Source organism: Dasypus novemcinctus, chromosome 7 (assembly GCF_030445035.2).
Source record: "Dasypus novemcinctus isolate mDasNov1 chromosome 7, mDasNov1.1.hap2, whole genome shotgun sequence".
NCBI lineage: Eukaryota > Metazoa > Chordata > Mammalia > Cingulata > Dasypodidae > Dasypus > Dasypus novemcinctus.
This window is the reverse complement of record NC_080679.1, coordinates 118,030,559-118,050,596: the sequence shown is the minus strand read 5'-3', so window position 1 is coordinate 118,050,596 and position 20,038 is coordinate 118,030,559. Positions and strand designations below refer to the sequence as shown.

Below are 20,038 nucleotides of genomic sequence, written 5' to 3'. Positions count from 1 at the left end.
CCGCCCTCAAACTGGCGGTGGCCCAATCCTTGAAGGGGCCTCAGGGCAGTTAGGGGACCGCGGGTAGAGGGAAGGCGAGAGGAAGTGTGTCTTTCTTGTCGCCAGCGCACCCCAGCGTCCCCGGGGCCGCACCTCCGCGGGAATGCCCCTGGGGCAGGCGGCGACGCGGGCGACGCGGTGACCGTGGTGGAAGAGGTGGGGCCACACCTTCCCGGAGCCAAGATCCGACTTCTCCGACCATGCCTCTGCGCTGAGTCAAATCTCACCGCCCGCCTGGGTCTGCGGGAGGGCGCCTGAGCAGAGTTTGCGGTGGTTAATGAATAATCCCTGACCACGCTCCTCCCGCCGCCGCGGAGAGGAGGCTCCCGGGGGCAGGGCCGGGGGCGGCGCGGGCCAGGCGCGCGGGAGCGGAGCTGAAGGCGCGCGCGCGCGGGGACCCCGGCCTCCTCCCCGCGGGTCCGGCAGCTCAGAACCCCCTTCTTCAGTCCTCTTCCCGCCTCGCTCCAGCAAGAGAGCCCCGAACCCCACTCCCGCCCGTGCGGGGCGTCTCCGAGGTTGAGCCGCTCCAGGAAGTTTCCATGAAAGCACCTGAAAGCACCTGAAAGTATTTAAGTTACCTATGCCGGGTGAAATCCGGCGAGCGCACGTCCTGCGCCCACTCTGGTGAGTCGCAGCCAAGAGCCCGGCTCCTCCGGGAGGAGGAAGTTGAGGTCTTTGGACCTGGCAGCTGGCCCCCGTCCACATGGCTCCACGGGACGGCCCCGGGAGCGATTGCTCCCAGTTCATCGATCACAGCCATGTCCCCGAGTTTGAGGTGGCCACCTGGATCAAAATCACCCTCGTCCTGCTATACCTGGTCATCTTCGTGGTGGGCATCGTGGGCAACAGCGTCACCATTCGCGTCACGCAGGTGCTGCAGAGGAAAGGCTACCTGCAGAAGGAAGTGACCGACCACATGGTGAGCCTGGCTTGCTCGGACATCTTGGTGTTCATCATTGGCATGCCCATGGAGTTCTACAACATCATCTGGAACCCCCTGACCGTGCCCAGCTACACGGCGACCTGTAAGCTGCACACCTTCCTCTTCGAGGCCTGCAGCTACGCCACGCTCCTGCACGTGCTCACGCTCAGCTTTGAGCGCTACGTCGCCATCTGCCACCCCTTCAGGTACAAGGCAGTGTCGGGCCCCTGCCAGGTGAAGGTGCTGATTGGCTTTGTCTGGGTCACCTCCTTCCTGGTGGCGTTGCCCTTGCTTTTTGCCATAGGCGTGGAGTACCCCCTGGTGGGCATGCCCAGTCACCGGAGGCTCACCTGCAACCGCTCCCTCACCCACCACCACCGGCAACCCGAGGCCTCCAACATGTCCATCTGTACCAACCTCTCCAACCGCTGGACCGTGTTCCAGTCCAGCATCTTCGGCGCCTTTGCCATCTACCTGGTGGTGCTCGTCTTGGTGGCATTCATGTGCTGGAACATGATGCGGGTGCTCCAGCGGAGCAAGCAGGGCACGCTGGGCGGGCAGGCGCAGCTGAGGAAGGCGGAGAGCCAGGAGAGCCGGATGGCGAGGAGGCAGACCATCATCTTCCTCAGTGAGTCCTGGGTGGGGGTGAGCTGTGGGTGCCCCCCGACCCACAATGGCCATTGGCCCTCTTAACCAGGGGCCTTGCCCTAAACTTGCAGCTTCTCTGGTCCTTTAGGTAGAAGAATCCTAAGACAGAACTGGGGAACTGAGCTGAGTCTCTGGAGGTTTCTTTATGTGTTGAGGGTTTGCGGTGGGTTGTGGTGGAAAGGGCACTTGCCTAGAAGGTCTGGGTATATTCTAGGACCATAGGCAAGTCAACAAAACATCTCGGGTAAATGGGAAGTGGGAGGGTCAAATTAGGGCATCTGGGTGAGGTGAAAGTCCTTTCCCTGGAGATAGAAAGGAGCATTTTTATCTAGCCCTGGAGATCCTTTCTCAGCGATTAGATGTTCCCATTTTTCTCCTCCTTTGGAGAAGCAAGGCTGCCAAGGGTACACACTCTGCAGGCTGCTCTTTTATCTCCCTAGAGTGATCTCCTACCCAGTTAAGAAGCAGAAGTTCTCAAATTTGCCCTCCCCAGGGTACTGCTTGGTGTCTGCTGTGGTCTGCTCCTTATCAGAGCAGAGAAACAAGGGGGAGGCCAGTTCCTGGGACTTGATTGCACGTCGAAAACGCCCAATTCACATGCAGAGAAAGCAGTTTGTTTTCCAGCCTTTTGTTGTGGTGGAAAGATTTAAAGTTGGAGCCCCTCTCCTGGAAGGGAGCTCAGTTTATAAGTGCGAAAACCTTCAGAAGAGGGGCCAGCCCACTGCCTCTGGGAGATGTGGCTTTAACGGTGATTCAAAGCAGTTTTAAAAATGTGTGTGTGTTACATACATTAGCAGAAACAAGAAAAAGGCATCGTTGACGGGGTGTGTGAATGTGCGTCAAGGGGGAGTTGGTAAAACAAATGTTTTCCCTTCTCCCCTCTCCCATGTAGCCCCGAGGAGAAGGAATAAATCCTGGCGTTTGTTTTCTGGTGGGGGAAACCTGAGTCACAGGTTCCAGGGCCAGGAGTTAGAGCTGAGAGTTAGCGATGAGAGCTGTCCCCTCAGGAGAGATGGAAAGGAATTGGTTCCTGTCATTGAATTTTGGTGTGTCTGACCAGCTGACGTGACTTCTCTGTGTCCGTGCAAAATGAGAGCCAAGTGCTCACAATGTTTAGATGCCTACTCTCATCAGGTGCCTTGCCAGTCAATTCATACCCCCATTTTATAGAGGAGAAATTCGAGGCTTAGACAGCGCCCAGCTGACATTCACGAGGTGGCTCATGAGCATAGCGTTAACGTTCAAATCCTGCTTCTCAGGGCAGGAAAGTGAGTTTCTGCCCGTGACTTTTACAGGTATCTGGTGAAGGTAAAATAAGGCAGGACTTTCACAACAAGTGCTCCATAGATTGGGATGGTGGTGGTGCTACCACCGCTTCCCAGAAGTTGGAGTTAGGAGCCCCTGGTAGGTGATCTCGGCAGACTTGGGAAGGGTCCCTCAATGCAACTCATTCTCTTTCATCCATTGGCTGCTGCCCAAATTATTTCAGGAAGGAATAGACGTCGGTTTTGCTTAAAACTTAAATACCCATTTAAAGATTAGCTGCCCCTTCCCCATATCCCCTCAGGCATATCTTAAACTGTGGGCAGTCATTTATTCTTCAGTAGAAATGAATTTCCTTCCCTTAAGCTTTTGATGAGGGTGCTAGTCTTGAGTGGATAAGAATGAGTGAGTAGGATTAGAACCAGAAAGACAGGAATTAAGAATGGTTGAGGTGGTTTCCAACCACCTCCTGGTCTAACTTAGAAACTGAGGCAGCCTTGGACCAAAAGGAAAAATGATTGGCTTATCTTTGTTCTCTGACCAAACTCTTTGAAGAGATAGCTTTTCTACCCTTGGTGGGTATTGCGCCAAGTTAAAGTCATCTCCAGTCTGCCACGGATTTTTATTCAGTGGCGGAAAGAATTGTGGCGATTCTCATCCCATTAGTATCTGCCAGCAATGAGTTTGTTCTCCCGGCTGCTCTCGTTCTTTCATCTAGCTCTCTCACTTTTCCTTTTAACAGCTACATATTAATCACTCACTGTGTTCCGGGCATAGAGATTGTTGAGTGGCCATCAGGTGCTCAACGTGCTCCAATGCCTTGGGGGGAATTTAATGCTTCTGTTTAGCCCATTTCCCCTGCAGTAGGTTTTCAAAGCAGTTCTTGCTAATGTCCCCCTTCTTCCCCTCAATGAATTTCAAAGAGCTTTAAAAATAGGAACCTGACTAATTAACTCAAGTTAGGAAATAAATTAATGAAGTGAAGAAGACGGAATCATGGGCTGTAGCCATCAGATTAATACAATGCAATTTACTTTGTGGGTTTCATAAAACGCATGCTTTGGGGCATTTTTAACCCAGAACGAATGAACATATAAATTGTTTACAAATTGCTGAATTTAATATAGTGATTTAGCTGTCTTTTTAGTATTTCAGTTAACAGATGGATCGAATTAAAACAAATATTTGCTTATTTCAAACATATTTTGCATTTAATGTGAAATGTAAATGACGACATGGCACAAGATGTCTTTGGAATTCTTGAGGCAATAAAAAAACAATTAAGAATTTTCTCCCCCTCATTGTTAAAATGCTAACTTCTGTGTAACAGAAATGAAATTCATAAATCTACTCGAGATGAGGAAAGCCATGTAGAAAATATTAATTTTCCTTTCTGCATCTTTTGCTTTTGTGCCTCAGTCTAGTTGAGGTTCTGGGCCGGTGAATAATGAAAACAAATTGGGACCTCTGGGGGAGAGCAGCAGAGAGAGCAGAAGGGAGAAATACCAACTAACTCTCAAGCAACTTGCAGGAGAAAGCAATAATGCAAAAAGTGCATTCTCTCGGAAATGTGTTTCTCTCTGCTCTTGTCAAGTCGATGAGAAATATGTACGAGACCTGTCTCCTGGTACGAGGTTATGGCTACTGTGGTTATGGTCATACTTGTCTGATGGCAGAGCCGAGAGGTGTGGACTCCTGCCTCTTCAAGAGGTAAGGAATTGGAGCATATGGTTCTTTGTGCCTTGGATGCTAAGGATATGCAAAGTGAGCCTTCCTTTTAAGAAGCCTTTCCGGACCTTCCATCTTACTCTTCTCAACTCTCACCAGGAGTTATTCTCCTTGCACATAGCATCTTGGTCTATGGACACCCATGGGTTGCCGTCAATATCATCTATTCAAAGAGGAGGGAGAGAATTAGGGAACAACAGAGTAGTTTAAAAGAAATATAGTTTTAATGTGTGACTTTCAATAGCATAAAACGATTGGGATTTGGTTATAGCTACCACCTGGAGATCTGTAGGGCAGTGCTTGGCTTTCAAGTACAGTCATAAGAAAATACTTTTTTCCCCCCACAGATAATTGTGAAATTACAAAATTAAAGAAACATTATAGGAGATTCAAGTTCTTTATAGTAATTCCACTCCTTTGCATTCTGGTTTGTTCTCCTGAGTGGGAATGAAAGGGAAGGAGTTACATCTAGTGGCAGGAATTACACATCAACCTGGGTTGCTCTTGAGAGATTATCTTAATTATGGATATTCATCATATGTCCCTGGGTGGATAAAAGGTTGAGAATTACTGCTATAGTAGATTACTCTAAAAGTAAGGGTAGTGTGCCTTTAGAGATTTGTGGAGTAGGTCAGGGAGGGGAGGGATGAAAGAGGGAGATCAGTATCACACACTTAAGGTTTTGAGAGCCCAGATCTAGAGACCAAACCAGCTACGGGAGGATAGAGGGCAGGGAATGGGGAGAGGTGAGGGTGGGAGAGCCCAGAGGCTGACAGGGCTGGCCTCTTTATCTAAGGACAATTGGTATGAAAAGGACTCTTAAAGTGAGCTCCTTTAAAATGGAGTCCAAAACTTCATGAAAAGAGATTTGATTGGGACTTCATTCTGAGAAATGAAACATATCTATTTTATAAAATATAGATTATAATTGGAACTATACATTCGTTCCTACAATACTTACTCAGAATGAAACCAGTGTGGCATTTTTGAGGGCATAATTTTTCTGAGAAAACTCTGATAGCCTTTGTGTTAGCTTTTGCACAGCAAGATAATAAAGAGGGCTTTACTATCTTCTCTTAATTCTTTGCTATTTAAATCACCCTTATTGGTGCACCTGTCCTCTCATCACCCTTGTCCGTCTTTCACTCTTCCAGGATTAACCTGTCTAGTTCTGCCAGGCCCTCCGTTGTCAATCACTTGGCATTTGATCCATGGTTTCCCACCTCCCCTTTCATTGACTTCATGAAACTCTGCAGCTTGTGGGCAGGCCATAACAAAAAAGGTATATATTTAGTTTAAAAATCAAATCATAATGGTGTTAATGAACAGTGGGTGTGGGGTTTCTGTTTGGCATGATGAGAAAGTTCTGGTAATGGATGGTGGTGAAGGCAGCACATTTGGAAAGTGACTAATTCCACTGAGGGGTATGCTTGGGAGTGGTTGAGATGAGAAAATTCACATTGTGTATTTCCATTAAAGACAATGGCAAGTGAAAGCAATGTATAATCCTGGAATGGCTATAATAATGGAGGCGAAAAGGCCCAAAGGACATTATTGGAACATTCAGGAAAAATGGAATATAAGCTTTATATCAATGTTAAATTTCTTGAACTTGAGACCTGTACTTAAAGTTGTTACTTATGTGAATGTCCTTGTTCTTAGGAAATGTGCTTGTAGTATTAACTATTCAAGGACCATGATATATGCAAACTTCTCTCAAAAGTTTAGAAAACTGATAAATGGATGGAGAGATGGGTGAGTAGGGGGACAGATAGACAAATAGGAGCACATTTGTTCGTAATTCTTTCTATCTCACTTGGGAGGTATAATAGAGTTCTCTGCAACTGGCCTATGGGTTTGAAATTACTTTAAATTGAAAAGTTAAAAATAAAATCAATCCTTAAGTCCTAGTGAATATCAACTGATGATGTGGAAACAGGTGCCTTAAAGTACTTCTAGGGAAACGGACTTTGGCCCAGTGGTTAGGGCGTCCGTCTACCACATGGGAGGTCCGCGGTTCAAACCCCGGGCCTCCTTGACCCGTGTGGAGCTGGCCCATGCGCAGTGCTGATGCGCGCAAGGAGTGCCGTGCCATGCAAGGGTGTCCCCCGCGTAGGGGAGCCCCACGCGCAAGGAGTGCACCCATAAGGAGAGCCGCCCAGCGCGAAGGAGGGAGCAGCCTGCCGAGGAATGGCGCCGCCCACACTTCCCGTGCCGCTGACGACAACAGAAGCGGACAAAGAAACAAGACGCAGCCAAAGACACAGAAAAAAAACCAAACAAACAGACAACGGGGGAGGGGAGGGGAATTAAATAAATAAAAATAAATCTTTAAAAAAAAAGTACTTCTAAAGTGCCACTAGAGTTTTAAAAATGTATGTTTTCTTAATTTGTTTAAATACCAGTCATACAATCATCTTTATTTTTTAGCACAGACTCCTTTATTCCTGTGGTGTAAAAGGATATACCAACAGTCTCTCATGGAAATATCACCAACATTAAATTAGTGACTTTTTAGTAACATAGTATTTTGAGTCAAATATTTGGCTATTTCAGGAAAATGTTTTGCCTCAAGTGTCAAAATTACTGCCTGTATTCTCTCTTCCCTTTATTGGTGTAGATCTGCCTGTAATAAGTGTTGTTTCATGTTTATTTTTCTATTTGTGATATCTGCCATAAATTGCAAGTGTCCTGTGATCAGCATGGCAGACAAATATAATAATGCTGGTTTATGTTTATAATCAGGCTGCTTCAGAGATTTCATTTCTCTCTTAGGGAGATACATATGTCCCTTGGAAGGAAATATTTGAATCCCAGTCCCCATTCATTAGCAAGCCTGTTCATCTGTCTTAGTTGCATCCCTCATGGGGGCTGCCAAAGTGTAATAAGGCAGCAGAGGCCTCTGTTGAGCAAAGCATTCAGCTTATTAATCCTAAAACCACTCAGAATAAAAGCCATTTACGAGTGGAGACAGCACAGAGGAAGAATATAGAATTGGGAGTCAGGGAGCCCCCTCCTGCCTTAGCAGACAGGGCCCCCTGAGTCACCGCTTGGGTAACCCCCACCTCTCATCACCTTTCCTTCTACCCATCCCCACTGCAGCCCTCCCGACTCACTTCCCCTCTCCTCGGCTACTTCCTGGCACTGCTGGGGAGAAAGGTGATCCTCATGTCCTGTAGGTGCTTGTACATACAGGGTGTGCAGTCCCAGGTGGGCCCTGCTCTCTGGCGGGCACTTTCAGAGAGCTCGAGCTCCTACCTGGCCCCTTATGGTTTTGTTTCCAGCAAGCCTGCTTCCTGGGTGAGGGTCCTGGACTTCAGGCACCATTACCAGAAGACTGCCTGCGTCTCCTCTTGCCCTCATCTGTTCTTCACACTGCGGCCACTGGGATCTCTTTGACACCCTTTCCCAAGCCCATCAAGGTAAAGCCCATCAATGGCTTCCCAATGCTTTTATGTCGTAACATCTTCCTGCTTTTTCTTTCCCCTGGGAAGCCTCTCCCATCCCCTTTGGCTCGATTACACCTCTCCTAAAACAAGACTCACAGTTGCAAAATATATATATTAGAGAAGTTGTGAACTTACAAAACAAGTGTGCATAATGTGCAGAATTCCTGAATAACACCCCTCCACCACCACCTTGCATTATTGTGGAACGTTTGTTACCGACTATGAGAGAACATCGTCTGACTACTACCAATATCACAGGTGCAATTTTACACTTAATTGTGTGGTCATGTGATGGATGTCTGTCCCTAATTCTGCCCAACAATGGTACCTCCATCCTGAGCATAGTGCCAGGCATATAGCAGATGCTTCATGAATAATTGTTGATTGAATAAATCAACAAATGAGCCTCTGGTTGGAATCAGAAAGCAATGTTCTTTTCCCCTGGGCATGCGTTCCTTCAGAAGATGATCATTTCTCAAAAACTTTCAGGTTAGTTTGAAGCTAATGATGTTCTCTTTGAAAGGGATTGGTCCCCTGAAACCTCCCCAAAGTCAAGCCATCATGGAACGTGCTTACAATTCTCTCTCTGAGCAAATGAACAGTCTTGGTTACTCAGCTTCTGAATATTAGCTTTAACCGTATGTACCTCCAGAAATAACCATGGAATGAAAGTGGTTAGGGTAGTGTTTAACAAGATGTTAAGGCAGTGAATGCAACTTTCAAAATTATTTCTTGTCAGGTCATTTCGCCTCTTGTTAACAAGGGGACTCGTAGGGTAGTGGAAAGAGGATGTAGTGGGGGGAGCATTTTGAAAATATTAAACTAGTGTATTTTTATTTTCCTCTTAAATTGCATTCATTTGCAGCCATCTCCCTTAAGGCTGAGCCTTGAGGCTTATCAGTGAGGGAAGAAAATGGCAGGTACTGCCTGGTACCAAGGTGGTGCTGATCAATTTAGAGTCCAGAAGCTGAATTTCTTGACCTGTTTAGCTAGGCAATTATCTTGAAAGCAAGGCTTTGTGAAGGGTGAAAAAGGATCGCTAAACCCCACGGCTCTCCCTTTAATGTGTCAAGAGCTCAGCCCAGTGGACCAAATCCGCCACCAAGCAGCTAGCTCCAGGCAAGACCACAGCTAAGGGGTTTGGAAATTATCCTGGGGTTTTTAGGAGTAAATCGGCACAGTTAAATCAGTGGCGCTGCCTTTGGGGTGACAGCATCTGTTGCATTGCACTTTGAGTCAGAATACAAAGTCCAGTTGTTTCTCCAACATTGAAGAGAAATAGCCCTTCATTCAGATCCATTCAGATCCAGTCCTGGTAGAGCAGTTGAGGCCAGTTCGTGTTTTGTTCATATTGCCTTGTATGAGATGTGTACAGGCCGGTGCTGGTCGAGAGAGAGACTGGAAGAGTTTGAAAGACTTATGCTCACAGTTTCCGGGGGAGAGGGCAGCATGCCATGCAGGGCTACATGGGGGTAACACCAGAGTTGGTCACGAGGCTGAGAGAGCAAGTAGGGCAGAGAACAAGTCTTTATTTGGGAAGCATGCAAGGATGGGATGGGGACATGCTGGTGTGGGATTGCCTGATTGTATTTGAAAGTGTTGTGCCCACAGCTGGGGTTAGAATTATTTAGGAGAAACAGATATTTTGGAAGGAGAGGAAGGCTTGGCCACCTGGGGACACATCCATTTATAGAAGAGAGAAAATGTGGTTAATACAATTAGCTCTTCCGCCATCAGTCGGAGCTCCAGCTCTTGGTGTTCCCAAGTCTTGCTGCTGCCACACCCTACCATGGCCAGTGTGACATGGCTTCCATGAGGTCCTCACACTTTCCCAGCACAGGGGCCCAGGCTGCTCCAATATTGCTTCAGCTCTTGCTAGGAGGTAGCTCTGAGGAGCTAAGCCAGATGGGCACAGTGGTTGTGTACTGATAAACTGATGGACTGAAACTGACCAATGGGTGGCTGCTGCTCTTGGAGAGACAAGAGAGGGCTCTCGCTACGATCCTCATGACGCCACCCTCTCCACCTGCCTTTCCCCTCCTTCCAAATGGCAGGCAGAATTCTAGGATGGCTTCCCAAATTCCTGGGCCTTCCTGTACACACACCTTCTCCCAGTTATTCAATCAAATATTCAGTTAGGTGCTGTGAAAGGGTTTTGCATAAGTAATTAAGCTTCCAAATCAGGTGACTTTAAAACAGGGAGGTTTTTTTCTGTGGACCTGATGAAATGTCATGACCCTTTAAGTCTGTATCTAGAGGTCAGAGACGGAGGAAGTCAGGATTCAAAGCATGTAAGAGATTTGATGAGGGAGAACTTCTCTGTTGCTGACTTGGAAGATGGAGGAGGCCATGTGGCAGGGAAGGCAGGTGGCCCCTAGAAGCCGAGAATGGTTTCCAGCAAGGAAGTGGGGATATCAGTCCTACATCTGCAAAGAACTGACTTCTGCCAACAACCTGAATGCACGTAGAAGCATATTTCCCCCCAGAATCTCCAAGTGAGAACTCAGCCCTTTGAAGTCTGCCTTTGAGATCCTGAGTGAGATCCCCGCCACACTGTGCTTGCACTTCTGACGTACACAACTGTGAGCTAAAGAACAGGGGTTGTTGTAAGCCACTGTGTTTGTGGTAACTTGTTATGCAACAGTAGAGAACTGTTAATAATACATTCTCTGAACCCTGACAGGGGGCCCCAAGTTCAACACGTTACCTGCCTTTATTATGCACTCCAAGTCAGCCCAGACACTAGACGCTTCTGTCTGAAAAGGTCTGCCCTCCAGGAACTGCACTCTTAGCCCAACCTTTCATGGATTCCACCAGATGTGCACTGAGCACCTGCTCTGTGCCCGATGATCAGGACGTTCATCGGTAGCGGGCACCATCGAGCGCTCACTGGGCTTTTTGAGTCTTGTTTGGGGAATTCAGAATTTGCAGGTTTGAGTTCCACCAGCTAGAATTTGGAACCCTAGATGCCTCATTTGTCAAAGAGGAAAACTGTAGTGGATTGTGCTTTTCGCTGTCATCCTTTCCATCTTTTTCCTCAGAGCCTGGCACTCAGTCGGTGCTAAATAAATGTTTGGTCAATCAATTACTGACTGGGCTGCCTTGCTACATCTGTGAGGCTTTTTCACCAGAGGAGAGAATGCCTACATCCTTCATCTTTTAGCTTCAAATGGAGAAAGGAAAAAAAGAAAAAAAACCACAACCCCAAGGCTGAGAGCAAGTCTGAACGAGAGAGAGATCTTGGGCTAACAAACTTCAGCATTTTCTGACTTTAGGGTTTCCTGCCAATTTAGAAACCTGACAGAATTTCCCGTTTGCACTTTCTGTGTGTAAGAACCATTCTGACAGGCAGAGGGATTCTTAGACATCTCATCACGCTGTTTTACACATCTCATAGTGGCGGGGTAGTTGGAGAGCCGTGGCGTTACCAGGACCTGACAAATGAGGATCAGAAGGCAAGGCTGCGGCGGCAGGTCTCTATTGGAGTAGTTAAATGTCTAGCTGGCTGTGAAACCGAAGGCAAGGAGAGATGGGACTCAGCCTTGTAAGGAGAAAGGGCGCTCAGTGCCCTTGTGGAGAGAAGCCATTCTCTTTTCCTAGCAAAGGGGAAAAGCCCATCCTATGTTAAAAGTAAAACACAGGGTGTTCTGACCGAGAAGAAGTCACTTGGTCATTGGCTTTTCAGTTGTAATTCTCTGGAGGGCATGGTATAATTAGAAAAACTCTTTCTGGGAAATTTTTTTATGGGTCTGCTTTCTATATGCCATAGTTCTAAAGGATTAAACATCACATCCGATGAGAGCTGTGTGTTTTGTATAAAGGACAGCTGATGGATTGTGGGTTTCTCAAGTGCAAGTTTTTCTTTTTTTTTAAAGATTTACTTATTTATTTCTCTCCCCTTTCTCTGTGTCTATTTGCTGCATGTTCTTCTTTGTCTACTTCTGTTGTTGTCAGTGGCATGGGAATCTGTGTTTCTTTTTGTTGCATCATCTTGTGTCAGCTCTCCGTGTGTGCGGTGCCATTCCTGGGAAGGCTCAACTTTCTTTCGTGCTTGGCGGCTCTCCTTACGGGGCGCACTCCTTGCGCATGGGCTCCCCTACACTGGGGACACCCTAGCGTGGCACGGCACTCCTTGCGCACATCAGCACTGTGCATGCGCCAGCTCCACACGGGTCAAGGAGGCCCGGCATTTGAACTGCGGACTTCCCATGTGGTAGACGGACGCCCTAACCACTGGGCCAAGTCCGCTTCCCTGCAAGTTTTTCTTGACAGGGGAGGCGAATGGGTTGCCTTGGTGATTGAAAGTTGCATTCTACAGGATGAAGGAAATTTCCATAGAAGCAGGTTGTCCTTCTTCATGGAATTTTCCTCATTATCAAGCCTACTTCCTCCAGGAAGCCTGCCTGGACTGGCTTTACCCCTGCTGCAATCACTCTGGTAGGCCTTCATATTTTCATTTGGTGGTTCATTCATCGTGTATTTATGAAAGGGTAGAATGCTTGTTCTGCAGGGATTAAGATGCCAGTTCAATATATACCAGCTTAATGTATCTCTAGTTAGGGCATCAAAGTAGAAAGGTAGAGACTTGTAGAAGGATGTATTATTAAAAATACTACTTGGTAAGGGGGAGAATGGTGACTGCTTATGAAGTAACCTGGTTCTGGATGCCACATTTTTTACTAGAGTGGCTCCATGATGTTGCATACTATATCGTTGCAGCGTAGTTCAGGGACCAGCAGTGACCACATCTCCTGGGAAATTGTAAAAATGCAGAATGTTGGGCCAACACCCCACGTGGTTGAATTAGAATCTCATTTTAAGCAGATCCACCTGATTCCTGTGCATGTTGAAGTATGAGAAACTCTGCTGTACACCATTTGGAAGGTATTCTTTGACTTACAAAGACTGGGAACGGATCAACTGGGAATGACTAAACTCACCTTTTGCTGTAAGAACTATGCAGCGCTTTCTATGTGGTCCTAACAGGAGGGAGTTTGTTCTACAACCCTTAGGTGCAAGAAACTTTGTTATTTTTTAAAAAAGAAAATTAAATCTGGCTCCAGGCCCCTATTTTCGAGGTGATGAAAATTCAACCTCAGTAAAGTTTGGAGGGGCCCCTTCCTTTTCCTCACATGGCAGAATTCAGGGGTCGTAGGAGGTACCAAGAAGGAGAAGCATTTCGTCCTTTGTTCAAAGTAGACCGTGTCCTTCCTGTCTGCTCTACAATTCTACTGCCAAGCCTGGCCAGGGCATTGTGACTAGCCAGCCAGAAGGTCAGCCTTTATATTTTATTTCCATTCTTCCTAACACCTCCACCATGAGGGGAAAATAAACCATTTTTCAGAATTGCTCAAGGTCATCAACCATTGAGATTTGAGCTGGGATCTGACCCCAAAGTCCACATTATTCCCGCAGCAAAGACAGGGACACTTACAAGAGGATGTGCTTTGGCTGGAGGACTTACTGTGGGTGGAGGAGCAGGAGAGGAGAAAGCATGCCACCAAGACTGGTTTTCGTTTTCTTGCTTTTAGGCTACCAGGCAGCTTTTGGGTACCCTTCTTATATTTGGGACTTTCGCTTTTTCTGAGTCCTGCTTGCCCGAGGCAGTATTGGAAACGTGCTTTCCCAGCATCTCTTGCAGCTAGGCTGCATCATGCCATCTAGGCTGTGCCAATCATCAGCACTGAAATTTTCACCTGGAAGAGAGCAATGGGAAGGAGCAGCTACTACAAGGAGTCTAGGAATAGTGTGTGGCAAAATGGCATTGGGAAGCCCATTTTTAGAGACAGCAAAGACAGAAGTCCGAAGAGAAGCATCTTCAGCCAGATGTTGGCCTTATCTTTGCAGGACTGTGCCTGGTAATGAGATCAGTAGGGTCTCCACCGGCATAGTCTGGGAGGGCATCTGATAAGATTCCTGGCTGCATACCCAGTTCTTTGGCTGCCAGGGATTCTGTGAAACAACTAATAGCCTTATGTCAAGTTTAAGCTGGAATGGGCTTTGTTTTCTGCACTAAGAAACACAGGGTATTTCAGTTTCCTAGGCAGCTCTAGCAAATACCATGAAATGGGTCAGGTTAAACAGTGGAAGTTTATTTGCTCAAGGTTTGAGATTGGGAAAAAGTCCAAATCAAGGCATCATCAAGGTGAGGCTTTCTTTCCAAAGACTGTGACATCCTGGGTCTGGCTGCTGGTGATCGTTGGTCCTTAGCTTCTTGTCACACGGAAAGGCACATGGCAGCCTCTGCATTCTCTTCCAAGTTCTGTTGAATGTCAGCTCTTGCTTCTGTGGCTTTCTCTCTGTCTATCTGAATTTGACTGTGCTTATAAAGGACTCTAATAATAAGCTTAAGATCCATCCTGTTTGGGTTGGGCCATACCTTAGCCAAAGGTATGTCCAGAAAATAGGTAATAGAACAATCTGAGTGAAGTGGAAAGACTCAGAGGGGAACAGTGAATGATGACTGGAGATTGGAAAGTAGATTGGATCATATATAAAGGAGCTTGATAGCTGGGCTAAAGGATTTGGACTATTATTAGAGGCAATGGGAAGTCATGGAAGGCTTCTGAGAAGAGGACCGGCAAGAAGGAGTTCAGGGAGGTGAATGTGGCCATGGGGCTTGGTGCAGGCAGGTGGAGGCAGGAAGAAGAGTGAGGTGGGAAGCTGGCCTTGGTGCTTGGGTTCTGAGGATGGTGAATGGGCAGATTTGGCTGTGAGAGTCATAAAAAATGATGGTTATCAGAGTACAATAAACCCAGATCTTTTCTTTGGGAGTCGGGCCCTGGACAGGTGATTCCAGTGTGCAGCCAGGGCTGAGAGCAGTGGAAGAGTGAGTTGGCAAGGTGCGCTGGGCCAGGTCATGGCAACCTTGAATTTGGTGGCCATGCCAATGTTCTTGGAAGGCAAGTCACAAAATATGATGCTGGCTTATTGAAAGTTTGAGGGCTAGTTGATAGCATCAAAGCAAAAGCTAAAGAACCAAGCTGTTTGGGGTTCCCGGGGGCAGAGATTCATGGACAGTCCACTTGGATTCCACCATCAAGGATACATCAGCTTTAGGCATTTTCCCATCTTTGTGGTCACTCCAGCCAGGGTCAAATTCCCAGGGTCAAGAATCTTATTAAATAGGGAGTGCTCTGGCTCTCACACCGGTGAGGCTGAGCAAGCCTGCAGGCAGGAAGCTTGGCCCCCAAGGACAATGGATCCCTTATAGAGCTGGGGCAGAAACAACGCCCCCCCCCCCCCGCAGGCCTGTGAGTAATGCCAGCCTTGTTGGGGTTCTCCTGCTTTATTCTGTTGGTAGCTGAGGTGACAGCTGCTTTTGTCGAGTCCTCTGCCGGGTGTTATTCTGCAGGGGTCATGACAGTATGAGTGAGCGAGCACCTTAGAGGCAGGGAAAGGGGCTAGCTGAGCCTTCTAGATCTGAGATGCTGCTATCAGGGAGCTGGTTAATGCCAAATCCACAGGGCACATTTCCTGTCTGGCAACCTGACTCATCCACCCGAAATCACTGATCAGGTATGAGATAGTGACTTTTTGTCACCACAAAATCAATTTGTGCTTGAACCTTGGCCTCGGGGACAAAGGTCTCTGGCTGTGCCTAGCAGTCTGATGCACTCTCCACTTAAACTTCTTTTGGCCTTTTCCAGGTATGTCTTCATATGATGCTGGCCTGCAGTTGGATATTTATCATGGAGGAGAGGGAATAAATGAGAGGCATTCATTGCCTTGAGGAAATCCCAAAAGTTATTTAAGAAAGAAAAAAGGGTAATCTATTTCCTTTTGAAGGATTTTGTGCAGAGCGCATTTTGGTTTCATGTTGAAATGCTGATTACTCTTGGCTGTTTGCATCAACCAGACTTTCTCTCTGGGAAGGGGGCTGCTGCGCGCACTTCTGTGCGTGTGTTCCCAGAATGGGGGTCGCCGTGCACCCCCCTGGGTCTTCCCTCTGGATCCTGACAGCGAGAAGCGTGTATGAGGATGGGACAAGGTGGGGGTGATGGGCGTGGGCCGGCGCCCCGTGGGCAGGGCCGTGGCACAGGAGGTCAGTGCTGTGCGGTGCTGAGGGAGCACATTTGTTTACTGTGGCTGCTGTAACTGATGGCCACAACTTGGTGGCTTTAAACTGCAGAGAGGAGTTCTCTCACGGTTCTGGAGGCCAGAAATCCAAAGCCAGGATCTCTGGGCCCAAGTCATGGTATGGGCAGGGCTGTGTCCCCTTGGCAGGCCCTAGGGGAGCGCCAGGCAGTGCCCCCTGTTGCTTACCACCTCCAGCTTCTGGTGGCTGCCGGCATCCAATCTCCAAGGCCAGCATCTCCTATTTCTCTGCTCTGTTTTTATCTCTTTTTTAATTTTAAAAAATTTTTATCCACCCCACCCCGAGATGGCTCCCTTTTCTGTCTGCTCGTCTTCTTTAGGAGGCACGGGGAACTGAACCCGGGACCTCCCATATGGGAGGCAGGCGCCCAACCGCTCGAGCCACTTCTGCTCCCTCTGCTGTGCGTCTTCACATCACCCTCTCCGTTGTGTGTGGCAAGTCTCCCACTTTCTCCCTCTTATAAGGGATGTGATGGCCTTTTGGATCATCAGATAAGAGGCTAATCTCCCCATCTCAAGATCCTTAACTGAATCATATCTCCAAGGACCTGTTTTCCTTATAAGGTAACATTGATAATTTGAGGGATTAGAGCCTGGTAGCTTTGGAGGACATTTTTCCAGCTTACTACCAGTGGCAAAGGGATACCAAGAGGTCTAAATACAATGCAGTGCATAAGCATAATCTCCTGGCTTTCCAAGGGATACTGTGGAATGGTACAGAAGACGAAAGCATATGTTTAGATCCCACTTCCATTGCTTGCAAGTGTTTGTTACCTTGGTCAAATTCCTCAGTGGCTCAGAACCACAGTTTTGTCCACTCTAACTTGGGCATAATGCCAACTTCAGAGACTGATCAGAGCATCCAGTGGGCTGCATAAGGAGGCCCCGTGCTCAGTGCCTGGCTTGTAAGAGGTTCTCAGAAAAGCCTAGTTTCCTGAATGACTTCATGATTTTGCAAAAAGAATTCTGGTCGAGGACTCAAAAGAACTTTGTTCTGGTCCTTGCCAGACCACTGATTTATATCATCTGGAGCAAATCTCAACCTATTTTCTTGTGTGATGCATGGGGGGTGGGTGTGTACTTGTCCTAGTCTTAATCGTCCCATGGGGTAGAAAATTCTGAAGCCTCCGCTTTATTATAAAAATGCACGGACATTTGCATTTTTTTTTTTTAATTTTAATTTTTTTATTTTTTATTGACTTTGTAATAATATTACATTAAAAATATATATGTGAGGTCCCATTCAACCCCACCCCCCCACCCCCCCTCTCCCCCCCCCCAACAACACTCGTTCCCATCATCATGACACATCCATTGGATTTGGTAAGTACATCTTTGGGCACCTCTGCACCTCATATACATTGGTTCACATCATGGCCCATACTCTCCTCTATTCCATCAAGTGGGCCCTGTGAGGATTTACAATGTCCGGTGATTACCTCTGAAGCACCATCCAGGGCAGCTCCATGTCCCAAAGACGCCTCCACCTCTCATCTCTTCCTGCCTTTCCCCATACCCTTTGTCCATTATGTCCACTTTTCCCAATCCAATGCCACCTCTTCTATGTGGACATTGGATTGGTTGTGTCCATTGCACCTCTATGTCAAGAGGAGGGTCAGATTCCACCTGGATGCTGGATGCAATCCTCCCATTTTCAGTTGTAATCACTCTAGGCTCCATGGTGTGGTGGTTGTCCTTCTTCAACTCCATCTTAGCTGAGTGTGGTAAGTCCAATAAATCAGATTGTAGGTGCTGGAGTCTGTTGAGGCTCAGGATCTGGCTATCACATTGTCAGTCCAGAGATTCAAATCCCCTAAATATATCTTAAACCCCAACATTAACTGCACCTCCAGCACATTAGCATTAAAGTCTTATGAAGGGAGATCCCATCTGAGTCCAGATTCATCACACATAAACACCGTTTCCAAAGAGGGGCCATCTGCCCTGGTAGTTAACCCCATCGGCCATGACCATAACTCCCATGGGTCTCTTTAGCCCTCAAAGGAACCAATATCTGGGGGTTGTATCTGCTTTATCTGTCTCTCTGACTCTGCTCCGTTGTGCATGAGGGCAAACCTTCTGCCAGCCTCCAGACTCTTTTTTAGAAACTCGTAGCCATATAAACTCATTTCTCCTTTCCATTTCCCCCTTACTTTAGGTCAAACAGCATTTTAAAGTCATGGTATTTTATGTAGACATGGATATTCTGCTGATCCGCATTGAACCTTCCGTATAAGGTCATTTTCCAGTTGCATCATCAGTTGGTAGTTGATAGTGGTCCCTCGTTGCCAGGGAGGCTCATCCCCGGGTGTCATGTCCCGCGCTGGGGGGAAGGCATTGCATTTACATGCTGAGTTTGGCTTCGAGACTGGCCACATTTGAGTAACATGAATTCTGACAGAAGGAAATTCCCAGGCACAAAGTTGCTCTAGGCCTTGTTCTTATTTTGGGTTTATCAACTCACAAGCATAGTCATTAGCATCTGGGGCTCACTGTTGAACCCTCACTCCCTCCCGGTCCCCACCACTGTACCTGGGAGACTGTCGCTGCTCCCCTAGGGACCACGACAGAGCACCACTGGCCAGGAACCCAGTACCCCCCCTACTGTGGTTTTTAATTGTTGCCACTATGAGTATATCCAAACATTACCATGCACCCTGGACATATGTTCTGTACAACTCCCTGTCAGTCATATATCACCTGTCATTGGTATCCCATACCAGTATCCCTCCATTGCCATTGTTGAAACACTCTGTGATCCAGAACTCCCCGAAATTTGAAGCCCAATATAATGTCATGGTCCCTTACTAGGGAATGGCATGTAGCGATGAGTTTAAAGGATAGATAAAGAACTTGGATAAAGTTAGATAAAAAACTTAGATAAAGAATGTTGACTTGAAAAAATTCCACATCCTATTTTTTTTCCCCCCCCCCCCCTAATTATTCAGCTTTTCTTCACAGGAGTCCTAGACCACAGCAATGTATATATATAATATACAGCACTCCCACACATCCACCAGAAAACCTTTTCCCTTCCACAGTGATACTCTTACGCCCTATTCATATCATATTTACTTAAAGTGATGTACAGAGTCTGAGACATTAGCTTTCTAACAAGGTGACATCTGTGCTTACATTATGGTGCATACTTTAGGATACACAGTTCTTTACATTTTTAGTTATCCTATGTTTTACATTATGGTTTACATTATCAGTCCGGACATTTGCATTTTATTCTGTCAAATAGCATTGCCTGATACTCTGAAAAAATGTTTGAAGTTCCTTTGCACAAAGTAGAAGTGGTGACCAAGGAAAGGTGATTCATGATGGCCCTGTGGCTTTGAGGAACCTGGAACTCTCCCACGTGTAGCCCTAGCTGTGTGCATATCCCAGGAGGAGAAGTGTAGACTCAGGGACGCCCCGAGGTCCATGCACTTCTGAAATTGCTTGCCTTGGACTTTTATTCTATAAGAGGTACTGCAGGAGCAGCTCCGGGTCCTGGCAGCACCGTTGTGGTGGGAACTTTTGATAAATGTACATGCTGATGTTTTCTTCACATACCTGGGAGGCCAAAGCATCATTGGCTGTGGCAATCAATATATCAGAATGAACTTTGGGAAGACTGTCATCGAGATCAGCTTTATTTCCACCCTGGGGAGGCAAAGATGACTTTCATTGTGAAATAAACAAAGTTGATGGCTTAGACATTACAATTTGGGATGCAGGTGCCGTGGTAACCAATTGTTCCCAGAATCCACTTGCCTGATGCTCATTAGGACTTGGGGGGCTGAAAAATCATGTTCTCTCCATTTTGCCCAGTTTAATACTAATAATGAGAGTGTTAAAACGACATTCTGAATTTATATGGCTCTTGTCTGCGAGGTGCTCTAAG

General features: G+C 47.0%; 1 protein-coding gene across 1 annotated transcript in view; it reads left to right on the top strand.

The window, feature by feature from the left end:
- The first annotated feature begins 382 nt into the window (after positions 1-382).
- GPR39 (G protein-coupled receptor 39) overlaps positions 383-20,038 on the top strand; it is a 247,886-nt gene continuing 228,230 nt past the window's right edge. The window contains exon 1 of the mRNA XM_012521352.2: positions 383-1,589. Within this exon, the coding sequence (XP_012376806.2) occupies positions 743-1,589 (847 nt within the window). The 5' untranslated portion in view covers positions 383-742. The remainder of the gene's footprint in view (positions 1,590-20,038) is intronic.